Genomic DNA, 22,018 nt, shown 5'->3' with positions numbered 1-22,018 from the left:
CAAGCCTCCCCCTTTTTCCTCCAAACATAACGATGGTCATTATGGCCAAACAGCTCTATTTTTGTTTCATCAGACCAGAGGACATTTCTCCAAAAAGTACAATCTTTATCCCCATGTGCAGTTGCAAACCGTAGTGTTTTTTTTTAATGGCGGTTTTGGAACAGTGGCTTCTTCCTTGCTCCTTCCTTCCTTCCTTTCAGGTTATGTCGATATAGGACTCATTTTTTCTGTGGATATACAGTGGGGCAAAAAATATCTCCCACTTAAAAAGATGAGAGAGGCCTGTAATTGTCATCATAGGTACACTTCAACTATGACAGACAAAATGAGAAAAAAAATCCAGAAAATCACATTGTAGGATTTTTTATGAATTTATTTGCAAATTATGGTGGAAAATAAGTATTTGGTCAATAACAAAAGTTTATCCCAATACTTTGTTATATACCCTTTGTTGGCAATGACAGAGGTCAAACGTTTTCTGTAAGTCTTCACAAGGTTTTCACACATTGTTGCTGGTATTTTGGCCCATTCCTCCATACAGAAGCTTCTAAAGCCATGATATTATTTTCTGGAATTTTCCAAGCTGTTTAAAGGCACAGTCAACTTAGTGTATGTAAACTTCTGACCCACTGGAGTTGTGATACAGTGAATTATAAGTGAAATAATCTGTCTGTAAACAATTGTTGGAAAAATGACTCGTGTCATGCACAAAGTAGATGTCCTTACCATCTTGCCAAAACTATAGTTTGTTAATAAGAAATTTGTGGAGTGGTTGAAAAACGAGTTTTAATGACTCCAACCTAAGTGTATGTAAACTTCCGACTTCAACTGTACCCCTTAAATCACCACATCACAACACCATGACTGGTTTAATCCACTTTAATAAATAAATACAAAAATAAATTAATCTCATCGAGACATAGTCATATTTTAAATCAGGGTCAATGGGCCGACAGACAGATGGACACACCTCAGTCAGCTGTCTCCAGGTCAGGTGTGGAGGAGGACGAGACAGCCGGTTGGTGGAATCCGAGGCCCACCCCCGTCCAATGACAGAAGAGGAAAGAAGACAGGGGAGGTGGAGTTGGAGTGTTCATATCATATTTGTGCCAGCTGAGGTTAGTGCTCTGTGTCCATCCCTACACTCTTCTCTTCCACAACGAGGGGGCTGAGACTACGCCATTCATTCTGCTCTTATTCAGTAGCATGGGATTTCCGTGTACCACTCTTCCATGGTTCCTCTGGGCATTCCACTGATGGGAAAGAACACAGCTTTCTGAAGACACTCGTACTGTAACACTCTCCAATAACATTTGTTCCTTGCATAATAGCTAGTTCCCATCTAGACTAGAGTAGGATTTCTAATTTGATCAAGCTGTATCTCTTACAGTAGTAGCAGTACGTTCTCTCAGAAAACACTAGACAGACAAAATGTATACACAAATCACACAGCAAATCCAACAACATTTTACAGGTATCCTCACCCATACGAAAAAAATACATTTCAATATATTTAACGTAAAATAAAATCTATTTCAAATACATGTAGATACATTTGCATCTTTACTAAAATGCATGTAATGCCTGACAATATTCCAGAAACACATGGCTATGACATCTTAATTTGCTATTTTGTATTGATCAACAGAGAAATAATGTTGGGCCACAAAGCCAAAACTTTGGCAGTGATATAATTTAAATTGTGATGGTGAGTACAAAAAAAACATTTGATTTTACCTAATTATTACATTCTGTCATAAAGAGCACATGTTCAACTTCATAAAAAATATGTTTTCCCCATAAAAAACAAACAAACAGACTATTAGTAAGTGCCTCTCTTCAGCTTAATTAAATAATAAAAACATTGGGCACTAGGCTGTTTTTATTATTATAAAATGTTTTATCAATTCAAACAAAAACGATACATCATACAACGCTCCACAATATGTCAAAGTGTAGGTATAGGTCTTGTGCTTCCAATGAGTGGTATTATAGCGGCTCTACAGAGGATGGTTAGTGGTATTATAGCGGCTCTACAGAGGATGGTTAGTGGTGTTATAGGGGCTCGACAGAGGATGGTTAGTGGTGTTATAGGGGCTCTACAGAGGATGGTTATTGGTGTTATAGCGGCTCTACAGAGGATGGTTAGTGGTATTATAGCGGCTCTACAGAGGATGGTTAGTGGTATTATAGCGGCTCTACAGAGGATGGTTAGTGGTGTTATAGGGGCTCTACAGAGGATGGTTAGTGGTGTTATAGGGGCTCTACAGAGGATGGTTATTGGTGTATAGCGGCTCTACAGAGGATGGTTGTTGGTGTTATAGCGGCTCCACAGAGGATGGTTAGTGGTATTATAGCAGCTCTGCAGAGGATGGTTAGTGGTATTATAGCGGCTCTACAGAGGATGGTTAGTGGTGTTATAGGGGCTCTACAGAGGATGGTTAGTGGTGTTATAGGGGCTCGACAGAGGATGGTTATTGGTGTTATAGTGGCTCTACAGAGGATGGTTAGTGGTGTTATAGCGGCTCTACAGAGGATGGTTAGTGGTATTATAGCGGTTCTACAGAGGATGGTTAGTGATGTTATAGCGGCTCTACAGAGGATGGTTAGTGGTGTTATAGCGGCTCTACAGAGGATGGTTAGTGGTGTTATAGTGGCTCTACAGAGGATGGTTAGTGGTGTTATAGCGGCTCTACAGAGGATGGTTAGTGGTATTATAGCGGTTCTACAGAGGATGGTTAGTGATGTTATAGCGGCTCTACAGAGGATGGTTAGTGGTGTTATAGCGGCTCTACAGAGGATGGTTAGTGGTGTTATAGCGGCTCTACAGAAGATGGTTAGTGGTGTTATAGCGGCTCTACAGAGGATGGTTAGTGGTATTATAGCGGCTCTACAGAGGATGGTTAGTGGTGTTATAGCGGCTCTACAGAAGATGGTTAGTGGTGTTATAGGGGCTCTACAGAGGATGGTTAGTGGTATTATAGCGGCTCTACAGAGGATGGTTAGTGGTGTTATAGCGGCTCTACAGAGGATGGTTAGTGGTATTATAGCGGCTCTACAGAGGATGGTTAGTGGTGTTATGGTGCATTCGTAACCAATTGGGAATTTAACAAATCTGGGAAAAATCCACTTGAATGGCCCTCCAACTGGTAACTACTAGTTACATCAGCCATAAATCCTCGTGACAGGAGGATTGGAAGCTTTATTCAAATTGAGATTTATTGAATTATCCTTGTGGTCTATATCAAAGGGCACCTAATTTCATATAACAGGCTTTTAAAATTCAATAGTGGTGCATCATTTCAAATTAACATATAAAAGGGACGCAAAAGGCACTATTTTTGTGGAACGACCCAGCACACGTTAAATTCTGCCCGTTGGACATTAGTTGCAATGCTCTCATCAAGTTTGTTTGTTTATTTGTCATATGCACATTCACTGACCAATAATGTATCATGTTTGTAGTTATTTTTGTTGTCATTTAAATGCATTTATATGCATGTTAGTGCTTTTGGTATGTGTCAAGTACAATAAATGCATTTTGACAAAATAGATTGTGTGATGGTGGCAGCCTATTAGAAGACATGGAGGTGGGACTTGTTGGGGCGTGGCTTAGTCTTAGTGCTTTTTGACCTCTCATGTGACAAATTGACATGACACTTAATGTGTTATGTTGTGTTCTGTGCTTAAATGTTAAGCTTGTAGACTGACAGTTTTGCAGTCTTAATGAGACTCACATAACTGCATGTGATACCAAAGAGCCTACTAAAGCTTAAGACAGTCACCATTTTGTTACGATATGATTTGGCTTTTTTTTAATGTTTGCCATACATTTTAATAAACAAATATATTTCTTACAAATACATTTAAATGCATGGTGGAATATATTTAACAAAACACTTCCAAATACATGTCAAAATATATTCTAAAATACATCTTTAATGTATTTCTGAATGCATTTTAAAATACGTTAAATACATTTTCTGATGACTTTAACATATATTGTGATATACATTTTATACACATTGATATAAACCTTTTAAATATATTCTGTAATTTATGTTGGAATGTATTTAAAGTGTATTCAATAAATAAAAATATATTATTTGGCCAATTTAAAAAATTTCACATGTATCCTAAATAATTTATCAAAACATATATTTTAAATTTCTTTTTTTTCTTCGTATGGGCACTCATGAGACTCATGATCACTCATGATTAATTCTGTCACATTTAGAACACAAAACAATAGTTATAATCACACACCTCTTTTCTACGACAAAAAAAGTTATGATAAAAGAGTTCAATAGCATTTGTAAGAATAAAGATAAAGTACATATACACAAACAATCTGGAAGACCTGCATTTACTTAGTTGATACCATATCATATCTTTATTTTTTAAGTCTCCATTATGAAACTCTGTCCAAAATGTTTTCTCTCCCTGGGTGTTGCTCTTATAGTCAGGTTAGATCCCAAGCCTTGCTACTGTAACACACGTGATATGAACCATGGTCTCCGACGGGTCCGAACGCAGACCCTGATTTTGAAGTTTGCAGGCGGGGCTACCTCATCACGTGACCATGAGCAACCAAGCCCGACAAGTCCACTACATTCACCCCCTTTGACCTCCTCCCCCACGAGAGATCGCCTCACGTTGGGCACCAATGTAACATGCAGGATATCATCCCTGGTCTCCCTAGGGAGCAACCAACGTCTTAGACCAGTAGACCAAGAGGAAATTCCTCCTTGTCCAAGGTCAGACACTGGTTTTGAAGTTCGCAAGCGGGGCTACTTCATCACGTGACCATGAGCAACGCTGCCCGACACATCTCCTCTACACTACTGTGTACCACTGAGATTCAACAATGCACCCACATTAGTGCACCAACAATGTCATTGATGTAAGTAACCCCCAGCATTAAACGATACCATGCTTCCAGCTACACTGTCAAGAGCATCATCACACCTTCCATCAGGCCGCTAGCTGAGCTAACGCAGGATGGCGCCTGAGGCATGGAGTGTAGCTTTCACCTATACAGCATGCATCATCTTACACATTCCAATTATAGCACTGTACTAGCAGGCCTCAGTGACAACATACCATATGCTAAAATGGGCTCAGTTCTAGATAAGCTAGTACAAAATGAAAAGCTATGATACAAGGGCAAATAAGATAGCAATCAATACAAAGTTACTGTGTATAGTGACAGTCTAAGAAGACCACACAAAAAGCATTTTCTATAGTCCAGTACATAGCAGCACAATGAGGTCCAGTTTTTGTCTCACAAAGGAAGCAGCAGTAGACGGTAAGTATAAAGAGGTCAGGGTGGGGGCTACACAGGTATAACTACAATTGGCTGGAACGTGTCTGAGGTCACAGTATGATAATTCAGTTTAGGTCGGACGCAGACTGATAGTTCAGATAGGCTACATATTGTCTGCACCAGTGTTTTGTGTTGAAGTTGAAGTAGATGGAACATTGACAGGGTCTGGGCCTGGTGTGAGGGTGTCTGGAGTGATGCCCATTCCTACCACTTGGCTAGGGGATAGAGTGAGTAATGTGGGAAATATAGGCTATTAACAGGTGGCCCTGCCTACAGTACATGGCAGCAGTTATACTGGGCGAAGGGCAGGAGTTTCTCCTTGGAGGTGGGCTGGATGTTGAAGGACAGGGCCTTCTCACAGAGAGGGAACTGCAGCAGGCGGTCTCTCAGGTTCACATTCTTCCCCTTTCCAGGATCCAGTCTGAATGTAGGGTCGGTCCCCGTCTCCCTGGGCCCAAGGCGACCCTGTGATGCATTGTGGGATCTCTCTAATTGAAGCTCCTCCGGAGTGTCCCCCCCAGGCCCTCCCAGCTTGCGGGTCGTCTCCACCCCGTCGGGGCCCAGGTCCACACAGTGGTTATGGGGCAGAGAGCGGGGTGAGGCGCCTGGGGTGGACCCCCCACCCTGCACCAGGAGCTTAGGCTTGGACTCTGTGGTGGTGTTGTTGTTTTTAAGAATAGCATCTTCCCCTTCTATGATGTCTGGCCTGGGAGTTTCCTGTTGCCCACAACAACACTGCACCCCCCCGAGGCGAGGCAGGTATGGAGGGTGAGGGCTGATCGAACTACCATTGATTGGCTGGTCTGAAGTCAAATGACTACCTAGCCTCAGTAGGTCACATGACATGTCTCCTTCCTCCATGGGCTTCTCCCCTGACTCCATCGTATCCTGTTCCTGTTCCTGTCTGGCTGCCACCTGGTCAGGCTCCATCTCTCTGCTGTGGCTAGAAACCCTGGCCTGCAGCTCCCTGTCCCACTCCCCCCTCTCTGTCTCCAGTGTTTCCTCCACTGAGGTGGCCAACTGGCCTGTTTCCTCTCCCTGACCTGGGACAACTCTGACTGGGCTCTGTGGCGCCTCTGGAGCTGTGAGCATGGGACTAGACTGTTCTGTAGACACAGAGGTTGATACAAAGCCTATTATATGAGGCAGTGTTTGAATATTATGAAGTCCAACATGTGGTTTGCCTGTCTCTTCCACCTCATCTTCCTCCTCCTCTTCCTCTTCACAGATGAGCTGCAGGGCTCCCAGGCTCTTGACCTGTGGCGGTTCGTCAGGGGGTGAAGGGCGCAGGGTGAGCCCCAGGCAGGGCTCTGTGCTGTACTCAGGGAAGGGGCTCTCTGTGCGACTTGGCTGTGGCTGAAGCAGCAGGGGCCTGTGGGTCAGGAAGTCCCCAGCATCAGACACCCCTCGGCGGGGACAGCCAGCCAGCAGGCCATGGAGCCCCCTCTGCTCCAGATCCAGAGGCTCAGACCGCGGCCTCCTGTAGAAGAGAAAGATATATTAGAAATGTGTAGAGTTCATGATCAGCTAGTTGCATTTTTACTATGACTGACTGACTACACTGTGTGCCTTTGTGAATCATTGTGACTGACTGACTGCACTGTGTGCCTTTGTGAATCATTGTGACTGACTGACTGCACTGTGTGCCTTTGTGAATCATTGTGACTGACTGACTGCACTGTGTGCCTTTGTGAATCATTGTGAATGACTGACTGCACTGTGTGCCTTTGTGAATCATTGTGACTGACTGACTGCACTGTGTGCCTTTGTGAATCATTGTGACTGACTGACTGCACTGTGTGCCTTTGTGAATCATTGTGACTGACTGCACTGTGTGCCTTTGTGAATCATTGTGACTGAATGACTACACTGTGTGCCTTTGTGATTCATTGTGACTGACTGACTACACTGTGTGCCTTTGTGAATCATTGTGACTGACTGACTACACTGTGTGCCTTTGTGAATCATTGTGACTGACTGCACTGTGTGCCTTTGTGAATCATTGTGACTGACTGACTACACTGTGTGCTTTTGTGAATCATTGTGACTGACTGACTACACTGTGTGCCTTTGTGAATCATTGTGACTGACTGTACTAAATGAATGCTGAGTCTTACTGGAGTTGTGATGGCTCGGCCCATGAACTGTCGACTTTCGGGATCTCGCTGGGCTGCTCCTGCTTGTCTCTCAGGATGCGCTCCCCCAGCAGGTAATACGTGGCTGTGATGTGGTTGTATTGATCCGCTTCTAGAGCCCTGGGTGTAACACAATGACACACAATTTTGTTTAAATTTAGAATAGAATATGTAAAAACAACCACATTTCAGACCTTCATCCACAAATGCATATCACCAAGTTATCTTGCTTGAAAAGCTTTCAGATCTGAGGTAAAGTACAAAGGAAGAGGTTTGAGAGAAAGAGAATATGGGGAGAAGAGGAAGATATAGGGAAGTCCTCACTGTTGGATGGCATCGCGGTAAGCGATGTTGCCGCTGATCATGGCTTGGAGGATGATCTCATGTTCCTCCTGGGACAGGCTGTGGTGGGAGGTGAGGGGGGCGGCACTGTGCCCTGTGGGGGAGGGGTTGACCCCCTGCAGCCAGGAGTGGTTCTCGATCTCCTCCAGGGAGGCACGGCTAGACGGGTCCCTCTGCAGCATACGGGAGATCAAACTGGGAGAAAGAGAGAGACACAGTTGAGAATTCACCTTCCATAGATCAGATACTATATATACCTCTGTGGCCTCTTTTTTGTAACATTGGTACACGAGTGAAGTTCTCATGCATACTGATTCAGTTATTGACAGGCAAAGCACATAACCCCATTTATCTGTGATACGAGAGTGAATGAGATCAAACTGTCAATCTATTTCATCATCAATATTCATGAGCGCCTGCAGACATCAGACAGTCTTTAGGTGCATCCATGCAGGGCAGGTAATTTGCTGAGAGGCATGGCACAGCCTGACTGTGTGCATCATCGTGCAGGCTCTGACACAGGATGGGGACTTTGTATTCCTCTCTATATGTCTGTGTGTGTGTGTGTGTGTGTGTGTGTGTGTGTGTGTGTGTGTGTGTGTGTGTGTGTGTGTGTGTGTGTGTGTGTGTGTGTGTGTGTGTGTGCAGAGAGGTATGCAAAGTCTGCATCAGACTAATCTATTTGTTAGTGACTGTTTTAATGCACTGCAGTAAGAGGCTGAGAGGTGGCTCTAGTCTTGTGTAGAGGAACAAGTTCCTGTGAATGACCAGCAGGGGATGCCACTGCTCCCTCTGTCTCACTGGTGTGTGTGTGTGTGTGTGTGTGTGTGTGTGTGTGTGTGTGTGTGTGTGTGTGTGTGTGTGTGTGTGTGTGTGTGTGTGTGTGTGTGTGTGTGTGTGTGTGTGTGTGTGTGTGTGTGTGTGTCATCTTGCTATTTTATCCTCGTGGGGACCTAAAATCTCAAAGTCCCACAGGGATAGTAAAACAAGGAAAAATCTCCCTCGTGGGGACGTGGAATATGTTATTTTGAGTTTAGGGGTTAGATTTAGGGTTAGGGTTGGAATTAGGGTTAGGGTAAGGAGTTATGTTTAGGGTTAAGGTTAGGGTAAGGTTTAGGGGTTAGGGAAAATAGAATTTTGAATGGAAATCAATTTTAGGTCCCCACGAGGATAGAAAAACAATTGTGTGTGTGCGTATGTGTGCACACGCCTTTAAGTGGTTTAATCATGCAAGACCAGGATCACCATTCAGCCTAAAGGCTCTATCCTCCTTTAATAATGCCCTATTTTCCCTTATGTCCATTTACACTGTGCAAGTACCCATACTTCTCTGAACCTCCAATAATGCTCTTGTTGTTTGGTATATCCTATTCATACAACTACTGAAATATTAATACAAATTAATGATTTACACACTGTCCTCCTAACTGACCCATGCACATCTCACAACACTACTGTGCAGTAAAGTAAAGCACTTAATACAAAGTAAGAGTAGGTAGGGAGAGAGAGAAAAAGAGCAACAGAGGGACAGCACGAGAGAGAGCAACAGACGGGAGAGAGAGATAGCGGGAGAAAGAGAGCAACAGAGGGGAGAGAGAGATAGCAGGAGAGAGGGAGAGAGAGAGAGAGGGGGAGAGAGAACAACAGAGGGGAGAGAAAGATATCAGGAGAGAGGGAAAGAGAGAGGGGAGTGAGAGGGAGATAGTGGGAGAGAGATGGCAGGAGAGAGAGATGGAGGGTGGGTGCGCGGGGAGAGGTCTGCTTTCGCTCTGTTGATTGTGCCCACAGGACTGTTCTGTTTTGCAAGGAATCATCTTCCCATGAAAAGAGCTTTCATCAGGGCCTTGGTCATATGACCCAGGTTTTATGTTTGAAACTGTTCCTGAGCCAGTCAGTTAGATGTCTGAGGCTCAATCATCTGACTCAGAACCACAAGGTCTGGGAGGTCTGGATTGCGGTTCAGTGGCTGCAGGGGTGTTCTTGAGTCTTAAACACAAATAGCATTGGTACCAAGGGGCTTAGCTAATTCATCCCTTTTTAACACAAAGACAGTTATGTTCAGATTGAACTTTAATAGATACCAGAGCTGGGGTGAGATCTGGGGTGAGATGTAGAATGGAGTGACTAGGTATCCAGGGATTGATCGTAACCATGCAATGAATTACAGACAAGTGGCAGTCCAATACAGCACGGATTTGAACCAACTTACTCAGCAACTCTCAGTTTCCTAGAACTGTCATCATTTTTGGAAATCCTGAGATAAACTTTCATTTCAGCCATCTCTTTATTCTACCCATTGGTTGGCTGGCCACCTCAAATCAACTTTCAATATTGTATTCCCTATTCAGTGGTTGGCTTGCGCCCTCTGACAAAAACAGTCAAAGAGCACAGGGTAGACTGTGTCCAGAAGGCTGTTTGCACGAGGTTCTCAGTCAGGTGTGAGGTTCAGAGTTTGGGCGATAGGAGACATGGGTTTAATAAAATCTCACCCACCTCTTTGAAGTCATGTAGATCACATCAATACGCTCCACAAACGTCTGACTTACCTAACATCACTGTTAAGATTTAAAATGACAAATGATCAAGCCCGCTGGTGTCTAGAGAGTTAGGTAAATCACTTGTGGAATGATCTACAATACAACTGGTGCCTCTAGGGCATTTCAGCCGTTTGTCAGGGGTCCTTTTTACTGAAAAATGTGTCCATTTTTTATGATTGTTTTGCTTTTCATGTATTGTTGTGTATAATAACATGTATTTTATTGTGCATATGAATGTGTAGTTTAATGTGTTTTATTGTATTTTGATGTGTATTGTGGTGCTATACAGGGCTCATCTGGAAAACAGACCTTGGTCTCAGCACTGACTCCTTGTCAAAATAAAGGTTGGCTGGGGCTGACTGGGGTAGGGCAGGTTAGGGCAAGGCATTCAGAAACACACAGAGAGCTGACAACTGGCATCGTGGTTATTATGTGTCTGTATGTATCGCTGTTGCATAACCACAGTCTATTTCTAGTGCATCTGAGAGGATTATAAAAACATGACATATTTAAACTACATTGTGTTGAGGTTAATGAATGGTGTGTGTGAGAGCTGGAGGCTCAAAGGAGAGGGTGATGCTACTCACTCTTTACAGTCTGCGGAGACATGGGCGGGGACGGTGTAGCGACAGTCCATAATCATGGTGAGCGTCTCACTGTCATTGGTCTCCTGGAAAGGCGGCTGTCCACACACCAGCATGAAGAGGATCACCCCCAGTGACCAAATATCTGTAACACAAACACCATGCATACAGTCACCATAGATACATAAACACCTTGTCAAACTTCGTAAAGTGAGTCTGCACACATATACTATATGATCACTAGGGCCCAGATATTTGTATGGTCAGGACACATGATCAAGAAAATACTCCTTGCCCTAATAATCACTGGAACAAACCAACCAACAAACATCTACAGTATAACTTGTCCCTCAGTAGGCTGGTTCCAGTGGCTGAAATGAATGATGTTGTTTACAGATCCAGGCCTTTGTCCCAGACAGCTGGGTGAGTACATACAGTAACTCTCCCTCCCCCAGTCAGTGTGTCAGTGGCAGGGTCTGGAGCCTGGAGCAAGCACACAGGCCTTGAGACACTCCGGGCAAACCTCTCACCCACACTGTGAGTGGCCCTATGAGACAGAGCGAGCCAACCTCTCACCCACACTGACACTCCGTGTCCCTATGGCCCTGCCCAGAGCCTTCTATATATCCGGCTCTGGATATGCTCTTACTGACTGACATTCTGTTTTAGCATGCTAGCAGATAACCATAGACTTCCAGTCATTGAGCTAGCGCTTGTTAGCAATGGCTCGCAGAACTACTTCTAACTTCTCTCATACTGGACATAGAGACATAACAATGCTATCCACTGACTCTGGGGAAGTATCCCTTTAAGGTTCAGTTAATGATGTGGGGTGGCAGGTAGCCTAGTGGTTAGAGAGTTGGACTAGTAACTGAAAGGTTGCAAGATTGAATCCCCGAGCTGAAAAGGTAAAAGGTCTGTCGTTCTGCCCCTGAACAAGGCAGGTAACCCACTGTTCCTAGACCGTGATTGTAAATAAGAATGTGTTCATAACTGACTTGCCTAGTTAAATAAAGGTTAAATAATTGTATGTGAGAAAGCCCTGTATAAGGATAGATTTTACCCATATGGAATCCCAGTGATTATACTCCTGTTCTGTCTCTGTGATCTCTCTCTATATACTGTATATACACTGAACAAAATATATAAATGCAACATGCTACAATTTCAAAGATTTTACTGAGTTACAGTTCCTATAATGAAATCAGTCAATGTAAATAAATAAATTAGGCCCAATGTTACAAGTGCGCTGGGAGTCGGGTAGCAAGTTCAGGGAGTGAGTGTTTTAATAAATAAATGGAACAATAAACACGTAACACAAACAACGCACCGACATGAAAATAGAGTCAATAACGCCTGAGGAAAGAACCGAGGGGAGTGAGAGATATAGGGGAAATAATCAAGGAGGTGATGGAGTGCAGGTGAGTGTCATGAGGCGCCGGTGCGCGAGACGTAGTGACAGGTGTGCGGGATAAACAGCAGCCAGATGACCTAGAGGCCAGAGAGGGAGTATACCTGACACCCTAATCCACAGGTGTCAAACTCATTCCACGGGGGGCCGAGTGTCTGCGGGTTTTCGCTTCTCCCTTATACTTGATTGATGAATTAACATCACTAATTAGTTAGGAACTCCCCACACCTGGTTGTCTAGGGCTTTATTGAAAGGAAAAAACAAAAACCTGCAGACACTAGGCCCTCCGTGGAATGAGTTTGACACCCCTGCCCTAATCAATGGATTTCCATCTGTTGGTCATAGATACTTTAAAAAAGGTAGGGGCGTGGATAAGAAAACCAGTCAGTATCTGGTGTGACCACCATTTGCCTCATACAGTGCGACACATCTCCTTCGCATAGAGTTGATCAGGCTGTTGATTGTGGCCTGTGGAATGTTGTCCCACAACTCTTCAATGGCTGTGCGAAGTTGCTGGATATTGGGGGGAAATGGAACATGCTGTCATATACGTCGATCCAGAGCATCCCAAACATGCTCAATGGTTTACATGTCTGATGAATATGCAGGCCATCGAAGAACTGGAAAATGTTCAGCTTCCAGGAATTGTGTACAGATCCTAGCGACATGGAGCCGTGCATTATCATGCTGAAACATGAGGTGATGGTAGCGGATGAATGGCATGACAATGGGCCTCAGGATCTCATCACGTCATCTCGTTGCATTCAAATTGCCATCAATAAAATGCAATTGTGTTTGTTGTCCATAGCTTATTCCTGCCCATAGCATAACCTCACTACCCCCATGGGGCACTCATGGTGGCAAACCACTCACCCACACGACACCATACTCGCTGTCTGCCATCTGCCCGGTACAGTTAAAACCGCGATTCATCCGTGAAGAGCAAACTTCTCCAGCATACTAGTGGTCATCGAAGGTGAGAATTTACCCAATGAAGTCGGTTACAATGCCGAAATGTAGTCAGGTCAAGACCCTGTTGAGGATGACGAGCACACAGATGAGCTTCCCTGAGACGGTTTCTGACAGTTTATGCAGAAATTCTTCAGTTGTGCAAACCCACAGTTTCATCCGCTGTCCGGTTGACTGGTCTCAGACGATCCCGCAAGTGAAGAATCTGGATGTGGAGGTCCTGGGCTGGCGTGGTTAAATGTGGTCTGTGAGGCCGGTTGGACGTATTGCCAAATTCTCTAAAACGACGTTGGAGGCGGCTTATGGTAAAGAAATTAACATCAAATTATCTGGAAACAGCTCTGGTGGACATTCCTGCAGTCAGCACACCAATTGCACACTCCCTCAAAACTTGAGGGATCTGTGGCCTATTGTGTGAAATTTTAGAGTGCCCATTTATTGTCCCCAGCACAAGGTGCACCCGTGCAATGATCATGCTGTTTAACCAGCTTCTTGATATGCCACACCTGTCAGGTGGATGGATTATCTTAGCAAAGGAGAAATGCTCACTATTAGGGATGTAAATACATTGCATTTTATTACAGCTCATGAAACATAGGATCAACACTTTACATGTTGCGGTTATATTTTTGTTCAATATCTATTGTATACCTATCTAATGCTTTCACTCACTCACACTGTGCGTTTGTGTGTGTGCATTCGTTCAAGTGTGTGAATATGAGGATCATGTGCAGACAGACATACACAGAGCTCAATGCTGCTAATTATTGACCTGCTGATGTGTGCAGGTCAATGGAGTGGGCGTCTGACGGCCAAATCTCTGTACTCTCTTTCTCTGCTCTCCCCCTCTCCCTGTGCCCTCTCTCTACCTGTGCCCTCCCTCTCTCTCTCTCTCTCCCCCTGTCTCCCTGTGCCCGCTCTCTACCTGCGCCCTTCTCCCCCTCCCCCTCTCTCCCTGTGCCCTCCCCCTCCCTTTCTCTCTCCCTGCGCCCTCTCTCTCTCTGCACCCTCTCCCTGTGCTCTCTCTCTCCCTCCTCTCCTTGGGCCCTCTCTCTTCCTCTCCTTCTCTCTGTTATCCCCCCTCCTCGCCCTCTCTCTCTAAATATCCCAGCAGATGGTGTTTGTCTCCAGAGGAGAAATCCGCTCCCTCACTCAGAGGAAATACTCTGTTATAGAATACATTATGAGAGCTCTCTCCCATCTACATCCCTCCCTCCCTCTAAACCTCACTACATCTGTTCATAACTCTTAGTACAAAACTCAAAACAGATCATCAAATAGGCAGTGGTTTCAAAACTCTAAGTACATTTTCAATTGACAAAGTACAACACAAAATCATAGTCACCTTTTCACCAAACTTAATTAGTGTTTCATCTAGAAATACATGTATACAAATACATCAAATGTACTTGCTATTTTGTTAAAATATATTACTTAATCCTACTGCTCTTAATTGACGATCACTTAAATGTTTGGTAAACCTAGAGATTTGACATGTCAACTGGTTTGTCTACTAGAGATTTAGAGAAATACTGTCACATGAATGACGCTGGAGAAACGAAGCAGGTACGGGGAGTAAAACATTTAATAAATAACAGAAATGGAACGAGACAGGAACAGCGCCAGCAAACAGGTAACAAAAACAAAAGACAATTAATGCATCAGCAGGGAACAGAGCAGGGAACTGACAAATATAGAGGAGGAAATAAACAGTAGATGAGAGTGTACAGGTGAGTCCAATATCGCTGATGCGCGTGACGAGGGAAGGCAGGTGTGCGTAATAGATGATAGGAGTGTGTGATTGAGTTGAGTTGAGTTTATTTTTACAGGGACAGTGCACATTAATCAACGTTTCAGTAAAAGTGCCGGTTTTAGCCAGCCGGCTAATTTTCAACCACAGTCCCTGGGCAGGTTATTAAAAACAATTACAATATAGACAATAGCAACATAGAACAAGACATAGCATACAGGCAGAGCAACATAGGACAACCAAGACGTAGCACACAGACAGAGCAACATAGAACAAAAAGCAGCAAGACAAAATTCATAAAAGCAACAAAGTGTTTCCACACCTCACAAGTTACAGACAACAGACATGGAAAGCGGCAACACACAGCTAGGGACCATGTTCACAAATCTGATTGAACTTTAGCCATGTCTTCAAGCATTTTGTGAAAGTGTGATATGTGGTGCAGTTATGTGTGTCTGATGGCAGTGTATTCCAGACATGGGAAGCTCTCACAGAAAAAGCGGATTTACTAAAGGTGCTGGGCAGCCTGGCGCTTGGGGGGGAAGAGCGGGAGCAGACGTGACAAATACATAATGAAAATGTCTGCCTGTGAAGTAGACTTGAATGTTAAGGCAGAACAGAGGTAGACAGACAAGTTCTACTGAAATAGCCCAGGAGACAAGACAGAGGGCCTGAGATGGTATCTGACTATCGGTTCTTCCCCACACTGCTTGGTTTGGCTTATGTAACGTTAACAGCCATGTGTTAGACACAAAAAACAGACTCCCTGTCCAATTGCTCTGGGTCTGGGACGAACCCTGCATGGCTCTGCACTCTGCACACACAGGCCTCTGTCTCTGCCTCATCATATAACCACTGTGTTCAGACAGTCACACTGCTCTCATAATAACTAGGAGACAGACACTCAGTTCAATGCCCCTGGAGGTCCATTCATAGCAGTATGCAGTACCCACCTATACAATATTCCATACAATATACAGTACACACTGTACAAATAGTCAATACATGATTCTACATGTGTGCGGGTGTGTGTGTATATGTGTATGTATGTGTGTGTCTCTACAGCTCTTCTTTCACACCTGGCAGTTTGCTGCAGGGCCACGTTCTGTCCATTCAGCAGATGAAAGTCCAATCTTCCAGGTGTCATTTACCTTCAGAGTGGTTGGAAATTCTTGCACTGGAAATTCAATTCACTTTCTGAATTGCCTGAATTGAAATGGAGTTGACCTCAACCCTGTGCTGTGTTTTGTTATGCGTTGCACTGTTGCGTTATCAGTAGCAGGGCTGTATGGCAGTGCAGTGGCAGCAGGCCTCAGTGAGCGAGCTGCCTCTCTCAGCTGGCACTCTGTCACTGAGGCCTAATGTGTGGATTAAACCAGCACCTGATCAGTGGACCAAAATAATAGCATGCCGAGCTAAAGAATATTCATTCAGAGTCAGTCATACTGTAACTGTACACCACCAGCCAGGGAACCTGTGGAAATACTACACCACTCTGACTCAGTCTCCATCCATGGAGTTTTCAGGCGGCATCTGAAGACTACTGAGTCACAGAGACTAGACCATACAATGACATATAGAATCCTGTAGTAATAGGATCCCCCCCCACACCCACACTCGTCAGGCCTTGTCCCAGCTTGACTTCAACACAGCCTGTCAGATAACATCAGAGACAAGTTTACACTAGAAAAAGGTCTCTTCAGCCACATTGCTGTGTGTGTTTCCCAGGTTCTGTTTAGACTGGGCACTAATCACTGGGTCATCATGACCGGGCTCAAACCAGGTTAATGCCAGAAATCTGTCACGTGTCGTGTGTTGGTTGGGGAATGAGACCTTTCTCTGGTCAGTTCACACAGTCTCACACACAACGCAAAGACCACCCATGTGCAATAGGCCCAATAGGCCCAATCCCAAATGTGGGATTTTATTTTACAGTAGTGCCACTGCCGTGCAAGCCAATAAACATGTTTTGATTTTTTACAAAAGTGTGTCGCAGATGTGTTTGTGGATTAGCTGGTACATCAAGCGGATGTATTAACCAGAGGGAATGAAAGCATCCACTACAAATGTAGGTGAGCACAGCCCAAACACACATCAGAGAATATCGATCTAAGGATTCGGTCACAAATCTCCTGGGCTGGCTCGTGTACTCTTTATTTTTGGGCATGTTTGAGGTGTGTAGGTACTCACGCCAGGTCCTGATTCTGCAGGTGAATGAGGTGGTTGTGGTTTTGGTTTCAGTGCACGTGCCTAAACCCCTGCGGTCCACTTGGCTCTGGTCACCTGGTAGGCTGGTCTGGGTCTGTGTCTCAAAGGGGTCTGACCCAGTTAGGGGCTTTCAACCTGGCACACTCCCAGCACAGCACCACATACAGCCCTGTACTGTAGTATTACCAGTCCTGCTTGGGTCACACTGTGCTGAAATATCGACATCAAACAGTCTCAACTAGATTTTCTAGAGTATGTACCCATAGGTGATATACTTTACTAAGTGTAGTGCTGATCTTCATTATTTCACATGGCCAATCCCATCAGCAGTTATGACTAAGGAATGTATAGAACCACACTGTGGACTAGTAGTGTGTCGTGCTGAGATGAGGTGTAAGTCTGATTAGATTCCCTCTAAACTGTAATCCTGTCCTCCTGTATATGTGTCTGTCTGTGTCATTGGACACTCAGCTGTTCCCTGGCCGATGGCCTTTACCTAGCAGATCTAATAGGTTTACTGGATTCCACACCGCTAGGAACAGAAGGAATTACTCTGCCTTCACTCACCTCTTTTACCGTCTCTCAGTGTTCTGTTAGGGTGATAATGGCACAGCACCATAACACGTTCCACATGTGTGTGAGGATGTCATGGTGTTTTCACAATAACAGTCAATTTTCTTAGTAACGAGGTCAGGTGAATAAGGTGCAGACAGGTGTTCATATATCTGGGACAGGAAGAAGTGTGTACTTGGGGAATGTTAAGGTCAGGAATACTGCAGGTCGGGAGACCTAGTACATATCTTCATAGTTCATTCACTCTCTCTGCACTACTCTCCATTTGATTTAATGAGATTTATTTAATTGGATTTAAATTGAAGAAAAAGCCCATATTCAACCCTGTCTGTCTGCGGTAAACAGACCAGATTAAAAACAACATCAGTGTGCGGACACACTGAACTGTAAGTGGCAACCCACAATCCTCCTATTCAGACACAGAGACAACTATTCCCCTGGCTGTGGGCTTTAAGCCCAGCATGTACACAGCTTCACTGTCCCTGGCCTAGATTAAAGCCGTGCGAGGATTGCTATGCCGCCTATATATGCGCAAATTACATTTCCATTCCAGATTCTCTGCAGCCCAGAGACTACTCCATCTGTTCACGTTTGTGTGTGTGTATGTGTGTGTGTGTGTGTGTGTGTGTGTGTGTGTGTGTGTGTGTGTGTGTGTGTGTGTGTGTGTGTGTGTGTGTGTGTGTGTGTGTGTGTGTGTCTGTGTGTGTGTGTGTCTGTGTCTGTGTGTGTGTGTGTGTGTGTGTGTGTGTGTGTGTGTGTGTGTGTGTGTGTGTGTGTGTGTGTGTGTGTGTGTGTGTGTGTGTGTGTGTGTGTGTGTGTAGAAAGTCTACATCCCCTTGAATTTCTTTTCACATTTTGCTGCCTTAAAATCTAAATAGGGATTCAATTAATATATATTTGTTTTGGGTGAGCTAGAGTAATAATTGCATCATGGACAGACCAACAGACAGTACTACAGATAAACCCATGTTCATTTCTCCAGCTTTATCTTGGTCTCAGAGGATTAGTGGCAATTCTGTCGAGCTCCCTGGGTGCACATTTTGGTTTTTGCCCTAGCACTACAAAGCTGATTAAAATAATCAATGCTTGGTGATGAGTTGGTTATTTGAATCAACTGTGGGGGGCCCAGGACTGAGTTTGGGAAACACTGGCTTAGAGGGACCAGAATGTGGTCTGGACAGAATTTAAAAAAAATATGTGAATCGTTTATTTGTCTGTAAAATGGATCACACGCTGACATTGTTTTCTATGGAGAATTATATAGAACTGTCTTTTCACATTCAGCGCCCCTTTTCACATACAGTAACCCTTGACTTTTTCCACATTTTGTTACGTTACAGCTGACTTATTTTAAAATGATTTTATACTACATTTACATAAGTACTTTGTTGAAGAACCTTTGACTGCGATTACAGCATAGAGTCTTCTTGGGTGTGACGCTACAAGCTTGGCACAGCTGCTTTTGGTGAGTTTCTCCCATTCTTCTCTGCAAACCCTCTCAACCTCTTTCAGGTTGGATGGGGAGCACTGCTACACAGCAATTTTCAGGTCTCTCCAGAGTTGTTCGATCGGGTTCAAGTCTGGGCTCTGGCTGGGCCACTCAAGGACATTCAGAGACTTGTCCCGAATCCACTCCTGCATTGTCTTGGCTGTGTGCTTAGGGTTGTTGTCTTGTTGGAAGGTGAACCTTCGCCCCAGTCTGAGGTCCTGAGCGCTCTCGAGCAGGTTTTCATCAAGGATCTCTCTGTACTTTGCGCCATTCATCTTTCCCTCAATCCTGACTAGTCTCCCAGTCCCTGCCGCTGAAAAACATCCCCACAGCATGATGCTGCCACCACCATCCTTCACCATAGGGATGGTGCCAGGTTTCCTCCAGACGTAATGCTTGGCATTCAGGCCAAAAAGTTCCATCTTGGTTTCGTCACACCAGAGAATCTTGTTTCTCATGGTATGAGAGTCTTCAGGTGCCTTTTGGCAAACTACAAGCTGGCTGTCATGTGCCTTTTACTGAGGAGTGGCTTCTGTCTGGCCACTCTACCATAAAGGTCTGATTGGTGCAGTGCTGCAGAGATGATTGTCCTTCTGGAAGGTTCTCCCATCTCCACAGACGACCTCTAGAGCTCTGTCAGAGTGACCATTGGGTTCTTGGTCACCTCCCTGACCAAGACCCTTCTCCCCCAACTGCTCAGTTTGGCAGGGCGGCCAGCTCTAGGAAGAGTCTTGGTGTTTTCAAACTTCTTCCATTTAAGAATGATGGAGGCCACTGTGCTCTTGGGGACCTTCAATGCTGCAGAAATGTGTTGGTACCCTTCCCCAGATCTGTGCCTCGACACAACCATGTCTCGGAGCTCTACTGACAATTCCTCCAACCTCATGGCTTGGTTTTTGCTCTGACATGCACTGCCAACTGTGGGACCTTACACAGACAGGCGTGTGCCTTTCCAAATCATGTCCAATCAATTGAATTGGACTCCAATCAAGCTGAAGAAACATCTCAAGGATGATCAATGGAAACAGGATGCACCTGAGCTCAATTTTGAGTCTCATAGCAAAGGTTCTGAATACTTATGTAAATAAGGTACTTCTGTTTTCAATTTTTAATAAATGTACAAACATTTAAAAAAAGGGTCTGAATATTTTCTGAAGACACTGTATATCTTTCTCTCATCTCTTGAGCCTTATGATAGAAAAAGCCATCCAGCCAGCAAGTCATCCATCCATCCAGAAAGCCAGACAGACAGAGAGAAAGTTAACCAGCCAGACATCCAGATGGACAGACAGACCCCCTGCTCATCCAGACACCCACTGTCCAGGTCCCCCATGTGTCTTACCTACAGCCGGAGCGTCATACTCATCCCCCAGCAGGATCTCTGGGGCGGAGTAAGCCAGCGAACCACAGCTGGTCATCAGCATGGTCCCGGGCTTGAATAGGTTGCTGAAGCCGAAGTCGGTCAGCTTGACTGTTCCCTGCTGCCTGAAGAATACCACATTCTCTGGCTTGAGGTCTCGGTGCACCACATGGAGCCGGTGGCAGTAGGAGATGGACTGGACGATCTGGGCGAAGTGAACTTTAGCAGTGTCCTCGGCCACTCCACCCTCGTGGCGCAGGATATAGTCATACATGTCCCCTCCATCGCCCAGCTCCAGGATGAGGTAGAGCTTGGTGGCGGTGTCAATGACCTCGTAGAGCCGCACCACGTTGGGGTGCTGCACCAGCTTCATACAGCGCACCTCCTGCAGCAGGTGGCCCGTCGCTATGGTGTCCAACTTGGTCTTGTCAATCACCTTGACCGCCACCAGCTGGCCTGTGAAGACGTGGCGGGCCAGCTTGACCACGGCGAAGTGTCCTTTCCCCAGCGTGCGATCCAGGTCGTAGAGGCCGGCGATCTTGCCCTTGTAGCCACTCTTAGAAGTAGCCATGTCTGGGTGGGGCGGGGCAAGGGCGGGGTGAGGGGAGTGGTGTGTTGGTGCTGGAGACAGTCTCAGTCTGGATGAGTGGTCTCGGTATGAAGAGAGGGAGGGTTGGGCTGGAGGCTCTCTCTACTGATGCATTACCTGGACAAATGAAGCGATGGGAAACAAAGTCAGTACTTCATATCAAACAAGATGGAGGAGGGTTTTTATTATCCAGATTGGTATGGGAGATGTGGTGTTTGAAATTCTGTAAAAAACACTTAGATCCTAACAACATTGAAATGCATTGCAATTTCTTCAGCCCTGCAGTCTGTTGCAGGCAGCTATGTTCCTTATTAGAGTTTGATTGCTCAGATTTTTTATTTTATTTAACCAGGCAAGTCAGTTAAGAACAATCCTTATTTTCAATGACGGCCTACCCCAGACGTTGCTGGGCCAATTGTGCGCCACCCTATGGGACTCCCAATCACAGCCGGTTGTGATACAGCCTGGAATTGAACCAGGGTCTGTAGTGACGCCTCTAGCACTGAGATGCAGTGCCTTAGACCACTGCGCCACTCAGGTGCCCCCAAGTGGTACAGACAGAGTGCTCAGTGGGTGGTCTGCCAAAAAGCTCCACTGACAGATTTACCATTACAGTGCTGCTATGGTGACAACACACATTACACAACACACATTACACAGCTTTAATGAAGCAAATCATTGTATCGGCCTTATGCCTATAGAACCCATATACGGGCGATTCCAAGCCAGCTAAAAATATTTGGGG

At 45.0% G+C, this 22,018-nt stretch overlaps 1 protein-coding gene across 1 annotated transcript in view; it reads right to left on the bottom strand.

The window, feature by feature from the left end:
- Positions 1-864: 864 nt before the first annotated feature.
- Positions 865-22,018, bottom strand: part of LOC129867182 (SNF-related serine/threonine-protein kinase-like) — a 50,956-nt gene continuing 29,802 nt past the window's right edge. Inside the window, exons 2-6 of the mRNA XM_055940408.1 lie at positions 20,667-21,390; positions 10,928-11,069; positions 7,786-7,998; positions 7,444-7,581; positions 865-6,806 (exon numbers count right to left, since the gene is read on the bottom strand). Coding sequence (XP_055796383.1) covers positions 5,597-6,806; positions 7,444-7,581; positions 7,786-7,998; positions 10,928-11,069; positions 20,667-21,255 — 2,292 coding nt within the window. The 5' untranslated portion in view covers positions 21,256-21,390 and the 3' untranslated portion in view covers positions 865-5,596. The remainder of the gene's footprint in view (positions 6,807-7,443; positions 7,582-7,785; positions 7,999-10,927; positions 11,070-20,666; positions 21,391-22,018) is intronic.

This window comes from Salvelinus fontinalis, chromosome 12 (genome assembly GCF_029448725.1).
Source record: "Salvelinus fontinalis isolate EN_2023a chromosome 12, ASM2944872v1, whole genome shotgun sequence".
In the NCBI taxonomy this organism is placed as follows: Eukaryota; Metazoa; Chordata; class Actinopteri; order Salmoniformes; family Salmonidae; genus Salvelinus; species Salvelinus fontinalis.
The sequence above is the reverse complement of the archived record's forward strand: the minus strand, read 5'-3'. Positions and strand labels throughout refer to the sequence as shown.